General features: G+C 51.1%; 2 protein-coding genes across 4 annotated transcripts in view; both read left to right on the top strand.

Annotated features, from left to right (window-relative positions):
• PHF12 (PHD finger protein 12) overlaps nt 1-9,573 on the top strand; it is a 47,616-nt gene extending 38,043 nt beyond the window's left edge. For all 3 annotated transcript variants that reach the window (XM_008010854.3, XM_037992796.2, XM_073004786.1), the window contains 8 exons: nt 798-956; nt 1,556-2,351; nt 3,598-3,723; nt 4,462-4,605; nt 5,944-6,042; nt 7,151-7,233; nt 7,827-7,965; nt 8,304-9,573. In XM_008010854.3, coding sequence (XP_008009045.1) covers nt 798-956; nt 1,556-2,351; nt 3,598-3,723; nt 4,462-4,605; nt 5,944-6,042; nt 7,151-7,233; nt 7,827-7,965; nt 8,304-8,638 — 1,881 coding nt within the window. In that variant the 3' untranslated portion in view covers nt 8,639-9,573. The remainder of the gene's footprint in view (nt 1-797; nt 957-1,555; nt 2,352-3,597; nt 3,724-4,461; nt 4,606-5,943; nt 6,043-7,150; nt 7,234-7,826; nt 7,966-8,303) is intronic.
• Nucleotides 9,574-12,229: 2,656 nt separating this feature from the next.
• On the top strand, nt 12,230-17,512 carry DHRS13 (dehydrogenase/reductase 13). The gene is made up of 5 exons (XM_008010843.3): nt 12,230-12,491; nt 12,608-12,726; nt 13,694-13,817; nt 14,008-14,319; nt 16,398-17,512. The coding sequence occupies exons 1-5, from the start codon at nt 12,365-12,367 to the stop codon at nt 16,847-16,849; spliced, it is 1,134 nt and encodes a 377-aa protein (XP_008009034.1). The 5' UTR covers nt 12,230-12,364; the 3' UTR covers nt 16,850-17,512.
• Nucleotides 17,513-17,561: the final 49 nt, after the last annotated feature.

Below are 17,561 nucleotides of genomic sequence, written 5' to 3'. Positions count from 1 at the left end.
GTGTCAACTCAAATACTGACTTCCTATAAAATCGTCCCTAATCCCAAATTCCTGTCCCCCAAACTAAAATAAGCACTCTTTATGTTTTTAATAGCACCTTAGACATGTTTCTATTCTAGAACCCATTACCTTGTGTTATAATATTTCTGTGTTTATCTCCCCACTAGACTGTGAGCTTCTTGAGGGCAAGTCTTAAGTTTTATTCATCTCTGGATCTCTAGAACTTGGAAGAGTGCCTAGACACGGGAGGTGCTCAATAAATGTTGGTTGAATGTATGAATGACACTTTGTTTGTGTGGCTCTTTCATTCTTACATGGTGTGATTCAGAGTGTGTCTTCTGTTTTTGTTGCACAAAAACGTCTGTAGTTGTTTCATGAGTCATGAATGAATGGATGAAGGAAACTAACATTGATTGAGTGCTTATCATGAGCCAGGCCTCATGTCAAGCATTTTTCTGTCTCAGTGACTGCTCACCCACTCCCAAACTTGACACTGAGCAATAAGAACCCAGAGTACCACACTGAAGTCCTGTCCAGTGCCAGTCTTACACCTTTCAGGCTGAAGCAGAAGACAGCACGCAGTGGTTTCTGTGTTCTGCAGGCCTTAGACCTTGATGAAGAAAAGTGGAGGCCCCACCTGCTATTTCCATTTCTGAGCTTCCTTTTCCTCAGCGGAGCCCAGAGTGGATGGTCCCTTGAGCACCAGCACCACAGACAGAACAGCATACCAGGGCAGAATCAACTGGACATGTTGGAACTATCTCCCTCTCCTTCCTCCTCCTATCTATCCTGAACAGGTTCCCGATGCTATAAAATCTCAGTACCAGTTTCCACCCCCTCTCATTGCACCTGCGGCCATTCGGGACGGGGAGCTGATCTGCAATGGGATCCCTGAGGAATCACAGATGCACCTTTTGAACTCTGAGCACTTAGCCACCCAAGCAGAGCAGCAAGAGGTAAGTGAAGGCAGGGCTGGGATTCCAAACCCGATCTTCCTTCCATGTCACCACAGCTGTTATCGGAAGTAGCCTCAGTGTCATTCTTATTCCAGTCCCCACCCACCGTCATCCCTCAAGAGTTGAGTAATCCAGGGGGAACCTCTGACTCAAATCCCAAAGGCAAGTAAGAGATCTACAAAGGCAACTGGTCTACTTCTCTCCGTTGTTAACCCAGTGCACTGTGAGATGGTCAAATCTATACTGTAGAAAGAGATGAGTAGACCCATAGAGAGGTTAGGTGATAGTGCTGGACATACCACAGGTGCTCAGGGTACTTGCTGAATATTGGTCACAAGTAAGCCTTAAAGGCAGAGTCAAAATGCAGATCCCAAGCTCTGTTGGCCAGAGGGAGTGTTTCCTGCTGAGGGTACCCACAAGTCTTGCTTGGGAATGGAAATGGAATTCTGTGAGGAGTCAAGCACACCTTTTGTGAGCATTTGCAATGGGACCTTGGAAACTGCTTATCAGCTCTGCTGCAGCCCTAACCACTGTGGCAGGAAGGACCAGCGCCTCTCAGGCCTCTCACCCCCGTCTCCTCTCCTCTCCTTCCATTGCAGTGGCTCTGTAGTGTTGTTGCGCTCCAGTGCAGCATATTGAAACATTTATCTGCTAAGCAGATGCCTTCGCATTGGGACTCTGAACAGACAGAGAAGGCTGATATTAAGCCTGTTATTGTGACTGACGGCTCAATCACCACCTCCTTGCAAACAGCTGACAAGACACCTACACCTTCCCACTACCCCTTGTCCTGCCCCTCAGGGATTAGCACCCAGAATTCCTTGAGCTGCTCTCCACCCCACCAGCCCCCAGCCCTAGAGGACATCGGCTGCAATTCTTGTGCAGAAAAATCCAAGAAAACCCCTTGTGGGACTGCCAATGGGCCAGTGAACACAGAGGTGAAAGCTAATGGCCCACACCTCTACAGCAGCCCTACTGATTCCACGGACCCCCGGCGACTTCCAGGCGCTAACACCCCCCTACCAGGCCTCTCACACCGGCAAGGCTGGCCCCGGCCCCTCACGCCACCAGCGGCTGGGGGCCTTCAGAACCACACCGTCGGCATCATTGTGAAGACAGAGAATGCCACTGACCCCAGCTCTTGCCCCCAGAGGAGTTTGGTTCCTGTCCCAAGCCTGCCCCCTTCCATTCCCAGCTCTTGTGCCAGCATCGAGAACACCAGCACTTTGCAAAGAAAGACTGTCCAATCACAGATAGGACCTCCGTTGACAGATTCAAGGCCACTGGGCTCACCCCCAAATGCCACCCGGGTGCTCACTCCCCCCCAAGCAGCAGGAGATGGTATCTTGGCCACAGGAGCCAACCAACGATTCAGCTCACCAGCGCCATCGTCAGGTGAGTGCTGCTCAGCCTTGGGGTGATTTGGAATAACTTTATGCTCTTTCTGGCAAATAAGACAAGATTCCAAAAGCACTTATATCCCTGTGAATACTTCAGAGGACTTTGGCCTCTGTATTGTTTGTCTTACTCCCATTTCCGTAATAGAAGAGGAAGCACATGTTAACTTGTCCCGTTTATAGATGGAACTGCTTAGACTTTGAAAGCTTCAGTGATTTCCTTAAATTGACCTACGGAGTCAGTGGCAGGATTGGAACCACAGTCCAGGTCTCCTGATTCCATCCCACACCTTCCAGGCCTAGGCTCCTGCCTGTTTTGTTCTGTCACCTTAAAAGAAGGCAGGGTGCTCTCTGGAATTACTGTGATCAGCCCGAGGTTCTGCATGATGGCCTCAGTATTGTTAGATCCGCACAAAAGAATGGATTCATGCTTGATGCATATTCTCAGAGTTCATCTGATGGACTTCCGTGTCAGGAAGCAGGGATAGACAGCAGCACTGTCTTTCAGAGGAGCTGTAGAGTGGGATGCCCACAGGGGTTGGTCTAGCCCAGAAGCTTGCCCTCGGGCCACATGCCAAAGGGCGGTCCTTTAGGTCTGAACTTGGCCTACTGTGGACCTGCTCTCTCAGCTGTCCCCAGACAGCACTCAGGACCTTGAGGTTGCTGACCCCGGCATCTGAACCAGGTTTCAGATGCTGCCGGAACCCCCTGTGGTCTCTCCCGTCTGAACTGAAGCCGGCCTCCTAGTCAGCTGGGAGTCTCGGTAACCAGGTGACTGTGATTTCTCTGCATGGGGGCCCCTGGTCCCAGGATGGCCCCACTCCCAGGCTGTTTTCCTGTCTCTGTTTATCGCTTAATACCAGTGTGGGTAGATTTTCCATGCTGTGAGTCATATTTCAGTAGGCAGGAATTATAAGGGCAGGCACCACTTATTTAAAAGTAGAGGCAGCAGGGATGTGGTCATGGCCCAAAGAATGAAGCTGCCCCACCACTTTCCCCAGAGCAGTGGATTTCAATGATTCCCAGTGCTCTGGAGACTCCTGCGTGCCCGGGTGCTTTGTCATTCCATCTGCCCTTCCTCACCACACGTTTTTAGCTCTAGGAGTTCCAGAGCCTATGGGTTGAGAATCAAGAAGGGAACATCACCTTGGGTCCGAAATCCAGACCTGTCTCAGCAGTGGGGGATTGGACCGGTGGGTTTCCCTCAGGCGACGTAAGTAACAGTCTTCCTGCTCCGTCCCCAGATGGCAAGGTCAGCCCCGGCACGTTATCCATAGGAAGCGCTTTAACCGTACCCTCTTTCCCAGCCAACTCTACTGCCATGGTGGACCTCACCAACTCACTTCGAGCATTTATGGATGTCAATGGAGGTGAGTGAATGAGCTGCTGCTGTTCCATTGGTTGCTATGTTGAAGGTGCTATTCCTATACAGCATTCAGCTCATTTCAGAAAGGGAGGGAAGGAGCACCTGATCCCAGAGGCCTAGGGGGAGATGGGAATGAGGAGTATCCTTTTGGATAGGGGGGTGGGGTGAAAAAGAAAGCTCCTTCTCTAGCTCTGCCTTCTACATGTGCATATACACATAATCAAAGATGGAGGGAGGACAGAGCCAAGCTGAACCAGTGAGATGAGAACAAAATCACTTTAGGCAGATCACCTAGATTTGCAGAATAAAACTAGGATCCTCACTCCCAAAGGAGGGACCTCATCTGTGGGAAACCCCCAAAGTCCAGGAGAACAGGGACAGATCTTGATCTCTGTGAACACAAGGTGGGTAGAAAATTCAAGTCTCAATATCAGACATCCAGGCCCTCCCCCACAGACAGGCAAGTGGTTTATTCCACTCTGCCGTTCTAGGAGCACTATTAAAATCAATTCACCCAACTACAGGAGGCAGCTGCACAGGCTGCATTGGGACCCATCTCACTGCAAATAGCAAGTGAAATGCCCAGCTGCAGATCCTTGTATGCTCTGTATTCAATGCTGTTTGAGTAAAGGTTACTTGACTGGATTTTAGAAATGCCGAACTATTTGCTCTGTGACCCTGATTTGCTTCCACATTCCACTTCCATCTCAGCGGCTTTTTAATCTTTCTCTTTGGCTAATAGAAATCGAGATAAATATGCTGGACGAGAAGCTGATCAAGTTTCTGGCCTTGCAGAGAATACATCAGCTTTTCCCCTCCCGGGTCCAACCTTCACCGGGCAGTGTCGGGACACATCAGCTGGCTTCTGGAGGGCACCACACAGAAGGTGCGCATGTACACACCTGTCACCACATCATCAGATCTCCCCTCTACGTGTGCGAATGGTCACCTTGCCTCCATGGAGAATCTGAGCTTCCAGTATTCAAATCTTCTTGTGTGCTTTTCATGGGCTTAATAAAGCACCATGGTTTTTTTCTGAAGAGAGCAGGAACAAGATGGCAACCACAGCTTTCTTATCAGACTTGGGGAAGTCTGCTGTAACTTTCTTTCATATATAAGTCCACTTCGAGACACAGCAAAGCAGCTACCAGTACCTTTGGGTATATGTAGTGTACTTTCTGCTTACTTGCTTTCAAATATTTGAATTAGAAGGGCTTTCCAACTGAGTGCAGTGGCTCACACCTGTAATCCCAGCACTTTGGGAGGCTGAGGCGGGAGGATCACTTGAGCCCAGGAGTTGGAGACCAGCCTGGGCAACACAGTGAGACCCTATCTCTACAAATAATTTTAAACTTAGCCAGGCATGGTGGCATACACCTGTGGTCCCAGCTGCTTGGAAGGCTAAGGTGGGAGAATCGCTTGAGCCTGGGAGGTCAAGGCTGCAGTGAGCTATGATTGTACCACTGCACTCCAGTCTGGGTGACAGAGTGAGACCCTGTCTCTAAATAAATAAATAAATAAATAAAATTTTTAAGAGAATGGCTTCCCAAGAGGGAACTTTTCAAGTTCAAGGTGAGAAATAGAATAACCGTAGGCCAACCTTCTGGAAATTTTCCCCAAGTGGTTAACTCTGTTTCAGGTATGTCTGAGCACTGACCATTAAAAGCCTTGCTGCTTCAAAATGTGGTTCCCAGACCAGCAGCATCAGCAGCCCCTGAGATCTTGTTAGAAATGCAGAGCTCAGTGCATTGGTTTTTTGCCTATTTTTAAAGAAAACAGCAAAAGAAATGCAGAGCTAAGGCCCCTCCTCAGACCTATTGAATCAGAATCTGCATTTCAACAAGATATGTAGGCAATTCATATGCACATTAAAGTTTGAGAAACACTGGTCCATGCGGTCTGTTTTTCCATGTTCTCCCTATAGTACCAGCTGGAATATCCCAGATTAGCCAACCAGGAGCCCAGGAACTTACAGAGTACTGTCATCTCTGACTTCTCTGACTATCTTCAAAGATGGTCCTCTGCATCCTGTGTTGGAAATGCTGTGGGTGGGGAGAGAAAGTCTACCCTGCAGCAGCTCAGTGTTGGATGTGAGTTTGGAAAGATGAGTCATCCAGCGGGATTTTCTCCAGGCCATGAGCCAAAAGTCCAGATTTTGTTGGTTTATGTTTGGATCACAGGATCTGAGTTTCTGAATGATCCTATTCCTATGTTTGTCTTGTAGTGCAAAGAAAGGAGGTACAGGCCCGAGCTGTGTTCTACCCCCTCTTAGGGTTGGGAGGAGCTGTGAACATGTGCTATCGAACCCTCTACATCGGGACAGGTGAGCCAGCCAGGAAGCTGGGAGAGACACTGAATCTGTTCAGCCCTAAAGACTGATACCCTTACCCACAGAAGTTAGAAAGGGGTGAGGGAAGCCCTTTCCAGAGTTGACTGCTTTAAACCAGTGGATAGCTAGACAAGAGAAACTAAGAATAGAGACAATCAGCCGGTCACAGTGGCTCACGCCTATAATCCCAGCATTTTGGGAGGACGAGGCAGGAGGAACACTTGAGCCCAGGACTTCGAGACCAGCCTGGGCAATATGGTGAAACCCCATCTCTACCAAAAACAAATACAAAAAATTAGCTGGGCACATGCCTATAGTCCCAGCTACTTGGGAGGCTGAGGTGGGAAGATCACCTGAGCCTGGGAGGTCAAGGCAGTGATCCTGTTCATGCCACTGCACTCCAGCCCGGGCAACAGAGTGAGACCCTGTCTCAAAAATAAAAGAGACGATCAGTTCCTTGTCTTCCCTTGTTCAGGCCCTTTTGCTTTGTCTTTGCCCAGTGTTGCATCAGCAGAGATGAAAGTCAGCTCTGACTACTGCCCAGGGTGGCACTTTAAACACTGCAGGGAAGAACCCAAGGAGAAGGCAGATGCTTTGTCCCTGGTGGTCTTTGAAAGAGTGATAGGCTCACACATACCCAATCTTCAGTTAGCCCTGTATCTGTTTTTTGTTTTGTTTTGTTTTCCCTAGAAGTCCTAGAGACAGATAGTTCTACATCTGGTACAGAAGGACAGACAGATTAGTCCTTACCCTAGAAACTTCCCTTTCTTTAAGGTGATAGGATTTTCTAGGCTCTGCACCCTCTTGTTGTATTTTCATAGAAATATCCCATCCTCTTCAGTAGCTCACTGTTCCCTTCTGGGTAGCAGCCACATGTTCTAAAGCAGATCAGCTGGCAGGGACAGCTGTTCTTTATCAGGAGCTTGGAAAAGACATCAGTTTTTGTTCAAAAATAAAAGGGGAGGGCCCTGAGCTACTCACCCTTGAAGTCTCTGCTAGTGCCAACCCAGAAGCTAACTCCCTCCCTGTCTCACCTCCCCGACACATGCACCTTACAATCTGTTCTCTGCCTTCCTTTTCCTCTACTCCTGCCATCTTGCAGGAGCTGACATGGATGTGTGCCTTACAAACTATGGTCACTGTAACTACGTGTCCGGGAAACATGCCTGCATATTCTACGATGAGGTGAGGGCTGGAGATGCGGTGGGAGGGAGCTTTCCCAACCTAAGGCCTCTCCCAGGCAGTAGGTTTTTGTTCAGTGCCCTGAGGGGAGGGAAGAGGGATTGGGAGTCCTCTCCTTTTCTTCCCTCCCTGTCATTCCTGGAGGAGGACAGTCTTGATGTGAAACAGCATCCTACCAGGGGTACCTGCTTCACAGGAGCAGGGCTACCATTTTTCCTGAAGTTAGTCACAGGCACAGCAGAGGGAGCCTACCCTAAAGCAGGGGAGGGGACCAGCGTAGAAGGAAGCCAAGCCCGGTGGATGTGTCCCTGTGAATTTCATTATCATCACGGGCCAGTGAGTATCACACCAAGAGGAGTGGTGCTGAGAAGGCAGAGTGAAGGAGGATTGGGAGAGTAGGGGGTGTGGGACACCGGAAGGAAGGCTTCCCTGAGGAGGTATCTGCAGCCCCCTTCTGAAAGGACAGGGGCCATGACTGGGGAGGCAAGTAAGGGCTCCCTAGGTAGAGCAGCACGGCCTTCTCCATATGTCCTCTCCCCCTAGCCCCAGGCCCCACACAGCCGACCACACATCTTATCTCCCCTCCTCCTCCTCAGAATACCAAACATTATGAGCTGTTAAACTACAGTGAGCATGGGACAACGGTGGACAATGTGCTGTATTCATGTGACTTCTCGGAGAAGACCCCGCCAACACCCCCAAGCAGTATTGTTGCCAAAGTGCAGAGTGTCATCAGTAAGTTGGAGCAGAGGTCTGTGGCCACAAAGCTGAGGCCGCAGTCAGGGTGGTTCTGACTTGCTGCCCATGGTTTTTCTCTTGCCTTCCTAGTCCTATTGGCCAAGCTCTACTTCCTCATGGGCCCAGGGCAGGCCACAGAGAAGCAAGTGCTGAGTACCCCCATGTGTGTACACACCTGTGGGGACTTCAGACTCCACCAACCCTTTCTGAGCATCCTTCATCCATAGTCATGCAGCAGTTGGAATGGGGAGATGCAGGAGCCCAACCTTGGCAAACAGCCCACATGGGTTGGCTGCTCACTGTTCCTCTTCTGTGACCATCCCCCTTTTTCCCAGGGCGCCGCCGGCACCAGAAACAGGATGAAGAGCCAAGTGAGGAGGCAGCCATGATGAGTTCCCAGGCCCAAGGGCCGCAGCGGAGACCCTGCAATTGCAAAGCCAGCAGCTCAAGCTTGATTGGGGGCAGTGGGGCCGGCTGGGAGGGCACGGCCTTACTGCACCATGGCAGCTACATCAAGCTGGGCTGCCTGCAGTTTGTCTTCAGCATCACTGAGTTTGCGACCAAACAGCCCAAAGGCGATGCCAGCCTGCTGCAGGATGGGGTCTTGGCCGAGAAGCTCTCTCTCAAGCCCCACCAGGGCCCTGTGCTGCGCTCCAACTCCGTTCCCTAGGACTGGCAGCTACCCCGCTACTGGCCTGTACACCCACCCAAGACTCCTGCAATGCAAAAATGTACACAAATCAAGCCCGGGTGTTTTCTATACTCTACCAGAAACGCTTCAACTACAATCTTTGCATGAAATGAAGAAAACCTTTTGACTGTTTTTTAAAAATCCTTTTTCTTTCCTCAAGTTCTAGGGGGCATTTGCACATATATTTGTACTCAACATTTCATGGGAAAGCGGCAAACCCGAGCTGAGGAACAGCGTGGGCAGGGAGGGAAAGACCCATGGTCTGGACATTTCCTCCAACACAAAACCCTTCCCCACCCACCTACTACTCCCTCCCCCTCGCCCGCCGTTGTAAAATAATCAGAAACTTGTTCTATTTTGTGGCAGTGACAATAGTTTTATATTAAAAGAAAAATACAGTTTTCATACAGCAAAATCTATACAATATCATTGTTTTATTTAATATAAAGATCGCTACCCACCTTCCTTCCATGGTTCCCACCCTCCACGTTATTTTCCCTTTCTGCAGCAGTTGCACTACAGGTAGCTACTGTGTATTATGGACAAATGAGAAATGAATTCTTTTTCTGGCTGTCCATCTGTTTTATTTCAAATAAGGAAAAGTGTATTTGGATTTTGTGTAAATACATCTAGTGATGACATTTTTTCAATGTTTTTAAAAACCGTGTACAGTACTACATGTGGTAGAGCGTTTTCTCAAATTGTCTATTGTAGCAAAAATGTTTTTGTCGTAAACCTGTTTTGTCTCCTTTTTTTGTTCTCTTGCCACTTCTCTCCTCTTCTTCCTGCCCCTGGTTCCCTCCTCTCCTCCCACCCCCACAACCAGTACCAATGTACATAGTAATTGTAATGTTTTAGACTTTACAGAAACTTTCCTGTATTCTGTATATAAAAAACAAAAATACTTCAAATTATGTTTTCTGACTGTCTGTCCTACCTGTCATCACCCTCAGAGGAGACCCTCTTTTAGATCTGGGTCTAGCAGGTGGGGGGCCTTTTGAACAGGTCTCATTCCCATAGGGAAGTTTGGGAGGGGAAGTGTTGGAGAAAAGTGAGCCAGGGTGGATGGAGGACAATGGAAGGACATGGGTGCATCTGCTGGCCACGGGGGCTGTTCCTTCAGAGAACCCTGACTGATAGTGGAATCCAGTCTTGACATGTCACTTCTAGTCATGTGATCTGCAGTCATGCTTCTCTACAACTGCTATTCCTCATCAGAAAATGAGTCTGCTGCATTACCTTAATTCTCAACTCCCAGGAACCTTCATTAAACCGAATTTCATGCTTTCCTCCCAGATCTTAGTGAAAAACTCTGCAGGAAGTTTTCCTGAGGACAGCCTCCTCAGATGGAGAGCACCTCTGTATATTCCAGAACTGTTTGTGTAGGTGCATCTGCTTGTGTGTCAGGATTTTGCCTTAGGGATAGAGGATGAATATTCTATCCCCAGCCTCATCCCACAGCATCTACAATGAAAACCCGAATCCTCAGTGCAGCTAAATAGGAAACTGGCCCTGGAATCTGAGGTCTGTCCCTGACTTTCATCTCCCCATCTAGGCTTCATCTGCTCCCGATGTCCTGATGGGCTTTTTGAACTGCCTAAGGATAGAAACTTGAATATCTTCCGCTCAGAATTTCCAAATCTAACTACACTGCTGGGCACAGCCTAAGTACCAAATATCAGGTTCCAGGTTGTACTGAATTTCTCAGGCAACAGCCTTCTGCCCTGTAATGCCCTTACCCATTTGTTCCTAGCTGGCCCCACCCTTCTTGCCATCATGGTCACTTGTAACTGAGTGATGGAGCTTCTCTGCCTGTCTCTATCATCCGTGAGAACCATTCCAAAGGCAAATTTCCTCCTGAAAGGCAATAATAGATTTTACTCTCTATCTCTTCCGGCTTCCCTTCAGCCATGGAAGGCACTAGTGGGGCTGAGGTAGGGAGATACAGAGGGGGAATGAAGGAGTGAATTCTGACACCCCTTAACTGCCTATGCCACCTTTATTTATTTATTTTTTTTTGAGACGGAGTCTCGCTCTGCCGCCCAGGCTGGAGTGCAGCGGCCGGACCTCAGCTCACTGCAAGCTCCGCCTCCCGGGTTTACGCCATTCTCCTGCCTCAGCCTCCCGAGTAGCTGGGACTACGGGCGCCCGCCACCTCGCCCGGCTAGGTTTTTGTATTTTTTAGTAGAGACGGGGTTTCACTGTGTTAGCCAGGATGGTCTTGATCTCCTGACCTCGTGATCCGCCCATCTCGGCCTCCCAAAGTGCTGGGATTACAGGCTTGAGCCACCGCGCCCGGCCCTGTGCCACCTTTAACAGTGTCCCCTCTAGCCTGTGTGGGGAGAACAGGGAAGAATCCTAGAAGCTGGGGGCTGGATGTGAAGATAAAAAATTGAAGGATTTGGCCCAGTGCAGAGGCTGACACCTGTAATCCCAGCACTTTGAGAGGCTGAGGCAGGAGGGTCACAAGTTCAGAAGTTTGAGACCAACCTGGCCAACACAGTGAAAACCCATCTCCACTAAAATACAAAAATTAGCCAGGTGTGGTGTCACACACCTGTAATCCTAGCTACTCTAGAGTCCGAGGCAGAAGAATTGCTTGAACCCAGGAGGCAGAGGTTGCAGTGAGCCGAGATCATGCCACTGCATTCCAGCCTGGGCAACAAGAGCGAAACTCCATCACAAAAAAAAAAAAAAAGACAACTGGACATGGTGGCTCACGCCTATAATCCCAGCACCTTGTGAGGCTGCTGAGGCAGGCGGGTCACCTGAGGTCAGGAGTTCGAGACCAGCCTGGCCAACATGGCAAAAACCCCTCTCTACTAAAAATACAAAAATTAGCCGGGTGTAGTGGCAGGGACCTGTAATCCCAGTTACTCAGAAGGCTGAGGCAGGAGAATCACTTGAACCCGGTAGGCAGAGGTTGCAGTGAGCCGAGAGGGCGCCATTGCATTCCAGCCTGAGCAACAGAGGGAGACTCCCTCTCAAAAAAAAAAAAAAAAAAAAAAAAGGAAGGAAGGGAAGAAAGAAAAGGATTTGTTCCTAGAGGGAAAAGCATCTAGGACTAGACTCAAAGACACACGTGTATTCATGTACACACCTGACTTCAGAAGGGAGGGACTGTGCTACATACACCTGGAGTAAACATATGTAGATATTAAAGCACATACATTGGCAGAGACTACAGATGCAGGCACATACCTGGAGGGACTCTGCCGGAATGCACACAAACACCTACTAGGTGCTTACATGGTCTCACAGGATCGGGAGGCACGCACACAACCCGAAGGGTGATCCTAGGGACCATGGGCACATACACACCTGGAGGTCATTCACATACAAGCGTTGTAGATGCATGCACATACCTAGCATGCACTCCCAGGGTGTCTGTGGACACTGACACCCAGGTGTTCACACAGGCACACACCTAGGGGGCGCTCCCAGGGCCCAAGTGCACACACGCACCTCAAAGGTGTCCACGGAGGCACACGCCCCCAGGACGCCGACGCACGCCTAGGGGGCGCTCGCAGGGCCGGCGAGCACCCGCACGCACACACACCCCTGCCCAGCCTCCTACCAGCCTCCGCCTTCGGAGGCTGACGCGCCCCGGCGCCGTTCCAGGCCTGTGCGGGGCGGATCGGCAGCCGCCTGGCGGCGATCCAGGCCGGCGCGGGGCCTGGGCGGGAGCCGGGAGGCGCGGCCGGCATGGAGGCGCTGCTGCTGGGCACGGGGTTGCTGCTGGGCGCTTACGTGCTTGTCTACTACAACCTGGTGAAGGCCCCGCCGTGCGGCGGCATCGGCAACCTGCGGGGCCGCACGGCCGTGGTCACTGGTGAGTGCGGAGGCGGGTGAGTGCGAGCTGGCTGGGCGCGCGGAGGGGAGGCCGGGCCGGCGGTAGCAGCAGCCCGCCAGGCTCAGCTCAGCTCGGCTCGCGCCTGCGATCCGCAGGCGCTAACAGCGGCATCGGGAAGATGACGGCGCTGGAGCTGGCGCGCCGGGGAGCGCGCGTGGTGCTGGCCTGCCGCAGCCGGGAGCGCGGGGAGGCGGCTGCCTTCGACCTCCGCCAGGTGAGAGGCAGCGGGGGCGCGTGGGACCGTGAGCCGAGAACCTGCCGGGACACAGAGAAGCCAGCAAAGGGGCTGCGGAGGATCCGGGTCCAGGGAGGAGAGTGCGGCGCGGGCGGCTGAGCGCGAAGAGGGAGTGCACGGAGCGCCGGGGTCACCCGAGGAAGGCGCACCAGAGCCGAGTGGGGGAGGGGCTTCCTGAAGGCCGTAATTGCAGTTCTGAGACGTTTAAGCATCAGTAGAAGTTGGGTTAATGATTAGTAGGAAAGGGAACAGCAGAGGGCACAGCATAAGCAAAGGCCATGATGCAAGAGAGCTGGACTGATCTGAAAAACTGAGAAAAAGATTTAATGAGGCTGAAGCACAAAGTATGAGGAAGATGGGCAAATGAGGGGGCTAGAGGACCTTCTAGAGCCTATTGAGAAGCTTGGATTTTATAGATTGGGCAGCACAGACCACTGGAGACCATAAACGGCCCTCAGTAGGCTCCGGACTGTCAGAATAGCCTTTGGAAGGAACCCCTTTGTGGCTGCGTGGTGCTTGGAGTGGAGGGGCAAGAGCGGGCAAGAGGAGACCAGTGAGAAGTCTGTTACAGATTTTGGGGTAAATGGTAATGGGGAAAGGAGGTGATAATAATAGCAAGTACCTACCCAGTGCTGCTGGAGTGTATTTTACACATGTTAACTCCTTTCATTCTCACAACAGCTGGGTGAGATTGGTACTGTTATTATTATTCCCTTTATGCAGTGAGAGAACTGAGGCCCAAAGAGATTAAGTATCTTGCCCAAGGTCACACTCTAGTAAAACGCAAAGTCAGGATTTGAATCCACACACTTATCTAGTAAACTCTAAGACGTAGGGGCAGATTTTATTAAACAGTAGGAGATGAACTCTCAGAATTTGGTTCCTGGGGAGAGAGGGAAGAGGAGAAAGATGCCTGGTGACAAGCCCAGCCCTTGCCGCTCCACAGGAGAGTGGGAACAATGAGGTCATCTTCATGGCCTTGGACTTGGCCAATCTGGCCTCCGTGCGGGCCTTTGCCACCGCCTTCCTGAGCTCTGAGCCACGGTTGGACATCCTCATCCACAATGCCGGTGAGGGGCAGCAGGCCCTGTGGGGTGGGGGGTGGCGGGTGGCCAGGGGCAGCTGCCCCCTCCAGCGGCAGCCCTGCTGGGGCCAGTGGACACATGGGAAGGATGCCCCCTACTCCCATCTCATAGATAGGGATGCCAAGGCTGCAGAGCTCCTTCTGGAGCAGCCACTTACATCTAGCCTCTGCCCCAGGGATCAGTTCCTGTGGCCGGACCCGCGAGGCGTTTAACCTGCTGCTTCGGGTGAACCACATCGGTCCCTTTCTGCTGACACATCTGCTGCTGCCTTGCCTGAAGGCATGTGCCCCTAGCCGCGTGGTGGTGGTAGCCTCAGCTGCCCACTGTCGGGGACGTCTCGACTTCAAACGCCTGGACCGCCCAGTGGTGGGCTGGCGGCAGGAGCTGCGGGCATATGCTGACACTAAGCTGGCTAATGTACTGTTTGCCCGGGAGCTTGCCAACCAGCTTGAGGGCACTGGCATCACCTGCTATGCAGCACACCCAGGTGAGGTCTGGTTCTTCGGCTTCCGATTCCCCTCTCCTTTCCATGCCCCATCCTGTGCCCCTCACACCACTACCACCTCCCCACCCCCAATCCCTCATTGAGTCACAGAATCTCAGAGCAGGAAGGAAGCATAGTCCAAGGAGAGACCTGTTCCTTGCTGATCTTGGAACCAGGCTCTCCTGGTTTAGGTTCTTCTTCTCACAGCACAAGCCTGGGTGCTGAGCCCTGGAGGGTGTATGGCCATGAATAAGACCTGGATTCCCACCCCCAGGAGCCATCTGCACTGACTGAACTGATAATGATGATGATGATAGCTAATAATTTTTCATTCATCTAAGAAGCATTTACCGAGTACCTACTCTGTATGAGGCATTATTTGCAGTGCTGGGGATATAGCAGTGAACAAAACAAAGACCCTGCCCTCATAGAGTTTGCATTCTAGTTTGGAGGAGACAGAGAGAGCCAATAAATATATACAATGAGGGGTGGTGATAGAGTTCTCTGAGGAAAGAGGAAACAGGGCGAGGGGCAAATGGAATGGGAATATGGTGTGGCAGTCAAGGAAGACATATCTATAAAGGTGACATTTGAACAGAAGCCTGAAAGATACATGGCTCACTGGGGAGATGCCCAAAAAAAGAGAGAACAGTGCAAATAATAAGTGCAAAGGGGCCGGAAGCGGTGGCTCATGCCTATAATCCCAGCACTTTGGGAGGCCGAGGCTGGTAGATCACTTGAGGTCAGGAGTTTGAGACCAACCTGGGCAATATGGTGAAACCGCATCTCTAGGCCAGGTGTGGTGGCTCACGCCTGTAATCCTAGCATTTTGGGAGGCTGAGGCAGGCGATCACAAGGTCAGGAGTTCAAGACCAGCCTGACCAACATGGTGAAACCATGTTTCTACTAAAAATACAAAAATTAGCCAGGCGTGGTAGCGTGTGCCTGTAATCCCAGCTACTCAGGAGGCTGAGGCAGGAGAATCACTTTAATCCAGGAAGTGGAGGTTGCAGTGAGCTGTGATACCGCCACTGCACTCCAGCCTGGGGGACAGAGCAAGACTCCGTCTCAAAAAAAGAAAAAAAAAAAAACCCTGTCTCTACTACAAATACAAAAATTAGCTAGACATGCTGTCTGGCACCCGTAGTCCCAGCTATTCAGGAGGCTGAGGCAGGAGAATCGCCTGAACCTGGAGGTGGATGTTGCAGTAAGCTGAGATCTCGCCACTGTACTCCAGCCTGGGTGACAGAGCGAGACTCTGTCTCCAAAACAGAAAAAAGTAAGTGCAGAGGCCCTAAGGCCTAGTGTGCTTGAGAAAGGCTAATGTGGCTGGAACAGAGTGAAGGGGGAGAGTGGCAAGAGGTGAGGTCACAGAGAGGCACTGGGTCCTGTAGGGTTTGGAGGGAGGTTCACTATAAGCATTCTGACTTTTACTCTGAGTGAGATAATTGGGGATCCAGAGGCACACTTTGTCTTATGCAAGAGGTTATACCAGGATAACAAGATCTGCCATATTCATATTACCATACTGCATTTTAGATAGTCACTGCCTAAAGCTCATTAGTAATTATAATAGCGATGATCACAATTAGCCTTTATTAAGCCTCTATTACACTCCATATCCCTAATGTCCAAAATAGTGGCTGGTGTACTGCAAGTACTTAATAAATGTTGGTTAAACAAGGAACAGGACTTGAGCTAGAAGAAAAGATGGAGAGAGACTGAGAATTGTTTCAGGCATGGGACACAGCATGAACAAAATCTGGGATGTGAGGTGAACAAGCAGTTTGGATGGAAGGGAAGAGGCTTCATGCAGGAAATGAGTGAAGTCACCTCGCAGAAGTCCCGAATGCCTGGTAAATACTATCCTGGTTCCTTGAAACCAGATTCTGTCCCTATTCTTCTAGCTCTGTTCTATTTTTTTTTTTTTTTTTTAAAGAGACAGAGCTTCACTATGTTGCCCAGGCTGGTCTCAAACTCCTGGACTGAAGCGATCCTCCTGCTCCACCTCCGCAGTAGCTGTGACTATAAATGCACACCACTGCGCCTAGCCCAACTCCTTTCTTTCTTCCTGCCTACAGGGCCTGTGAACTCGGAGCTGTTCCTGCGCCATGTTCCTGGATGGCTGCGCCCACTTTTGCGCCCATTGGCTTGGCTGGTGCTCCGGGCACCAAGAGGGGGTGCCCAGACACCCCTGTATTGTGCTCTACAAGAGGGCATTGAGCCCCTCAGTGGGAGATATTTTGCCAACTGCCATGTGGAAGAGGTGCCTCCAGCTGCCCGAGATGACCGGGCAGCCCATCGGCTATGGGAGGCCAGCAAGAGGCTGGCAGGGCTTGGGCCTGGGGAGGATGCTGAACCCGATGAAGACTCCCAGTCTGAGGACTCAGGGGCCCCATCTTCTCTGAGCACCACCCACCCTGAGGAGCCCACAATTTCTCAACCTTACCCCAGCCCTCAGAGCTCACCAGATTTGTCTAAGATGACTCACCGAATTCAGGCTAAAGTTGAGCCTGAGACCCAGCTCTCCTAACCACTCAGGCCAGGATGCTTTCCATGGCACTTCATGGCCCTTGAAAACCTCGGATGTGTGCCAGGCCATGCCCTGGACACTGATGGGTTTATGATCTTGACCTCCATGGTTACTTTCTGGGGCCCCAAGCTGTACCCTGGACATCTCTTTTCCTGGTTGAAGAAATAATGGGTGATTATTTCTTCCTGAAAGTGACAGTAACCCCAGATGGAGAGATAGGGGGTAATATGCTAGACCCTGTGCTTCTCGGAAATTTGGATTTAGTATTTTCAGGCCCCACCCTCATTGATTCTGATCAGCTCTGGAGCAGAGGCAGGGAGTTTGCAATGTGATGCACTGCCAACATTGAGAATTAGTGAATTGAGCCCTTTGCAACGGTCTAGCTAGGTAGTTAAATTACCCCCATATTAATGAGGTTGAATAAGGCTCCCGAGCTAAGGGACTTGCCCAAGGTCTCACAGTGAGTAGGAGGAGGGCCTGAGATTTGAACCCAGGGGTCTGAGGCCAGGGCCGACCGCCTTAAGATGGGTGCTGAGAAGTGAGTCAGGGCAGGGCAGTTGGTATCGAGGTGCCCCATGGGAGTAGGGGGACGCCTTCCGGGTGGATGCAGGGCTGGGGTGATCTGTATCTGGAGCCCCTTGGAATAAAAGCGCGTTGACCGCCGAGGCTACGCTAGCTCCTGCCTCAACGCGCCGGCCCCGCCCTCCGCCGC

Source organism: Chlorocebus sabaeus, chromosome 16 (genome assembly GCF_047675955.1).
Source record: "Chlorocebus sabaeus isolate Y175 chromosome 16, mChlSab1.0.hap1, whole genome shotgun sequence".
NCBI classification, from domain to species: domain Eukaryota; kingdom Metazoa; phylum Chordata; class Mammalia; order Primates; family Cercopithecidae; genus Chlorocebus; species Chlorocebus sabaeus.
This window is presented reverse-complemented; position numbering and strand designations above follow the sequence as displayed.

Bases quoted from the DNA above. Each gene is read 5' to 3' on its own strand.
- DHRS13 (XM_008010843.3), top strand. From the start codon at position 12,365: ATGGAGGCGCTGCTGCTGGGCACGGGGTTGCTGCTGGGCGCTTACGTG. The intron at 12,492-12,607 runs GTGAGTGCGGAG...TGCGATCCGCAG, and splicing joins CCGCACGGCCGTGGTCACTG to GCGCTAACAGCGGCATCGGG. The intron at 12,727-13,693 runs GTGAGAGGCAGC...GCCGCTCCACAG, and splicing joins CTGCCTTCGACCTCCGCCAG to GAGAGTGGGAACAATGAGGT.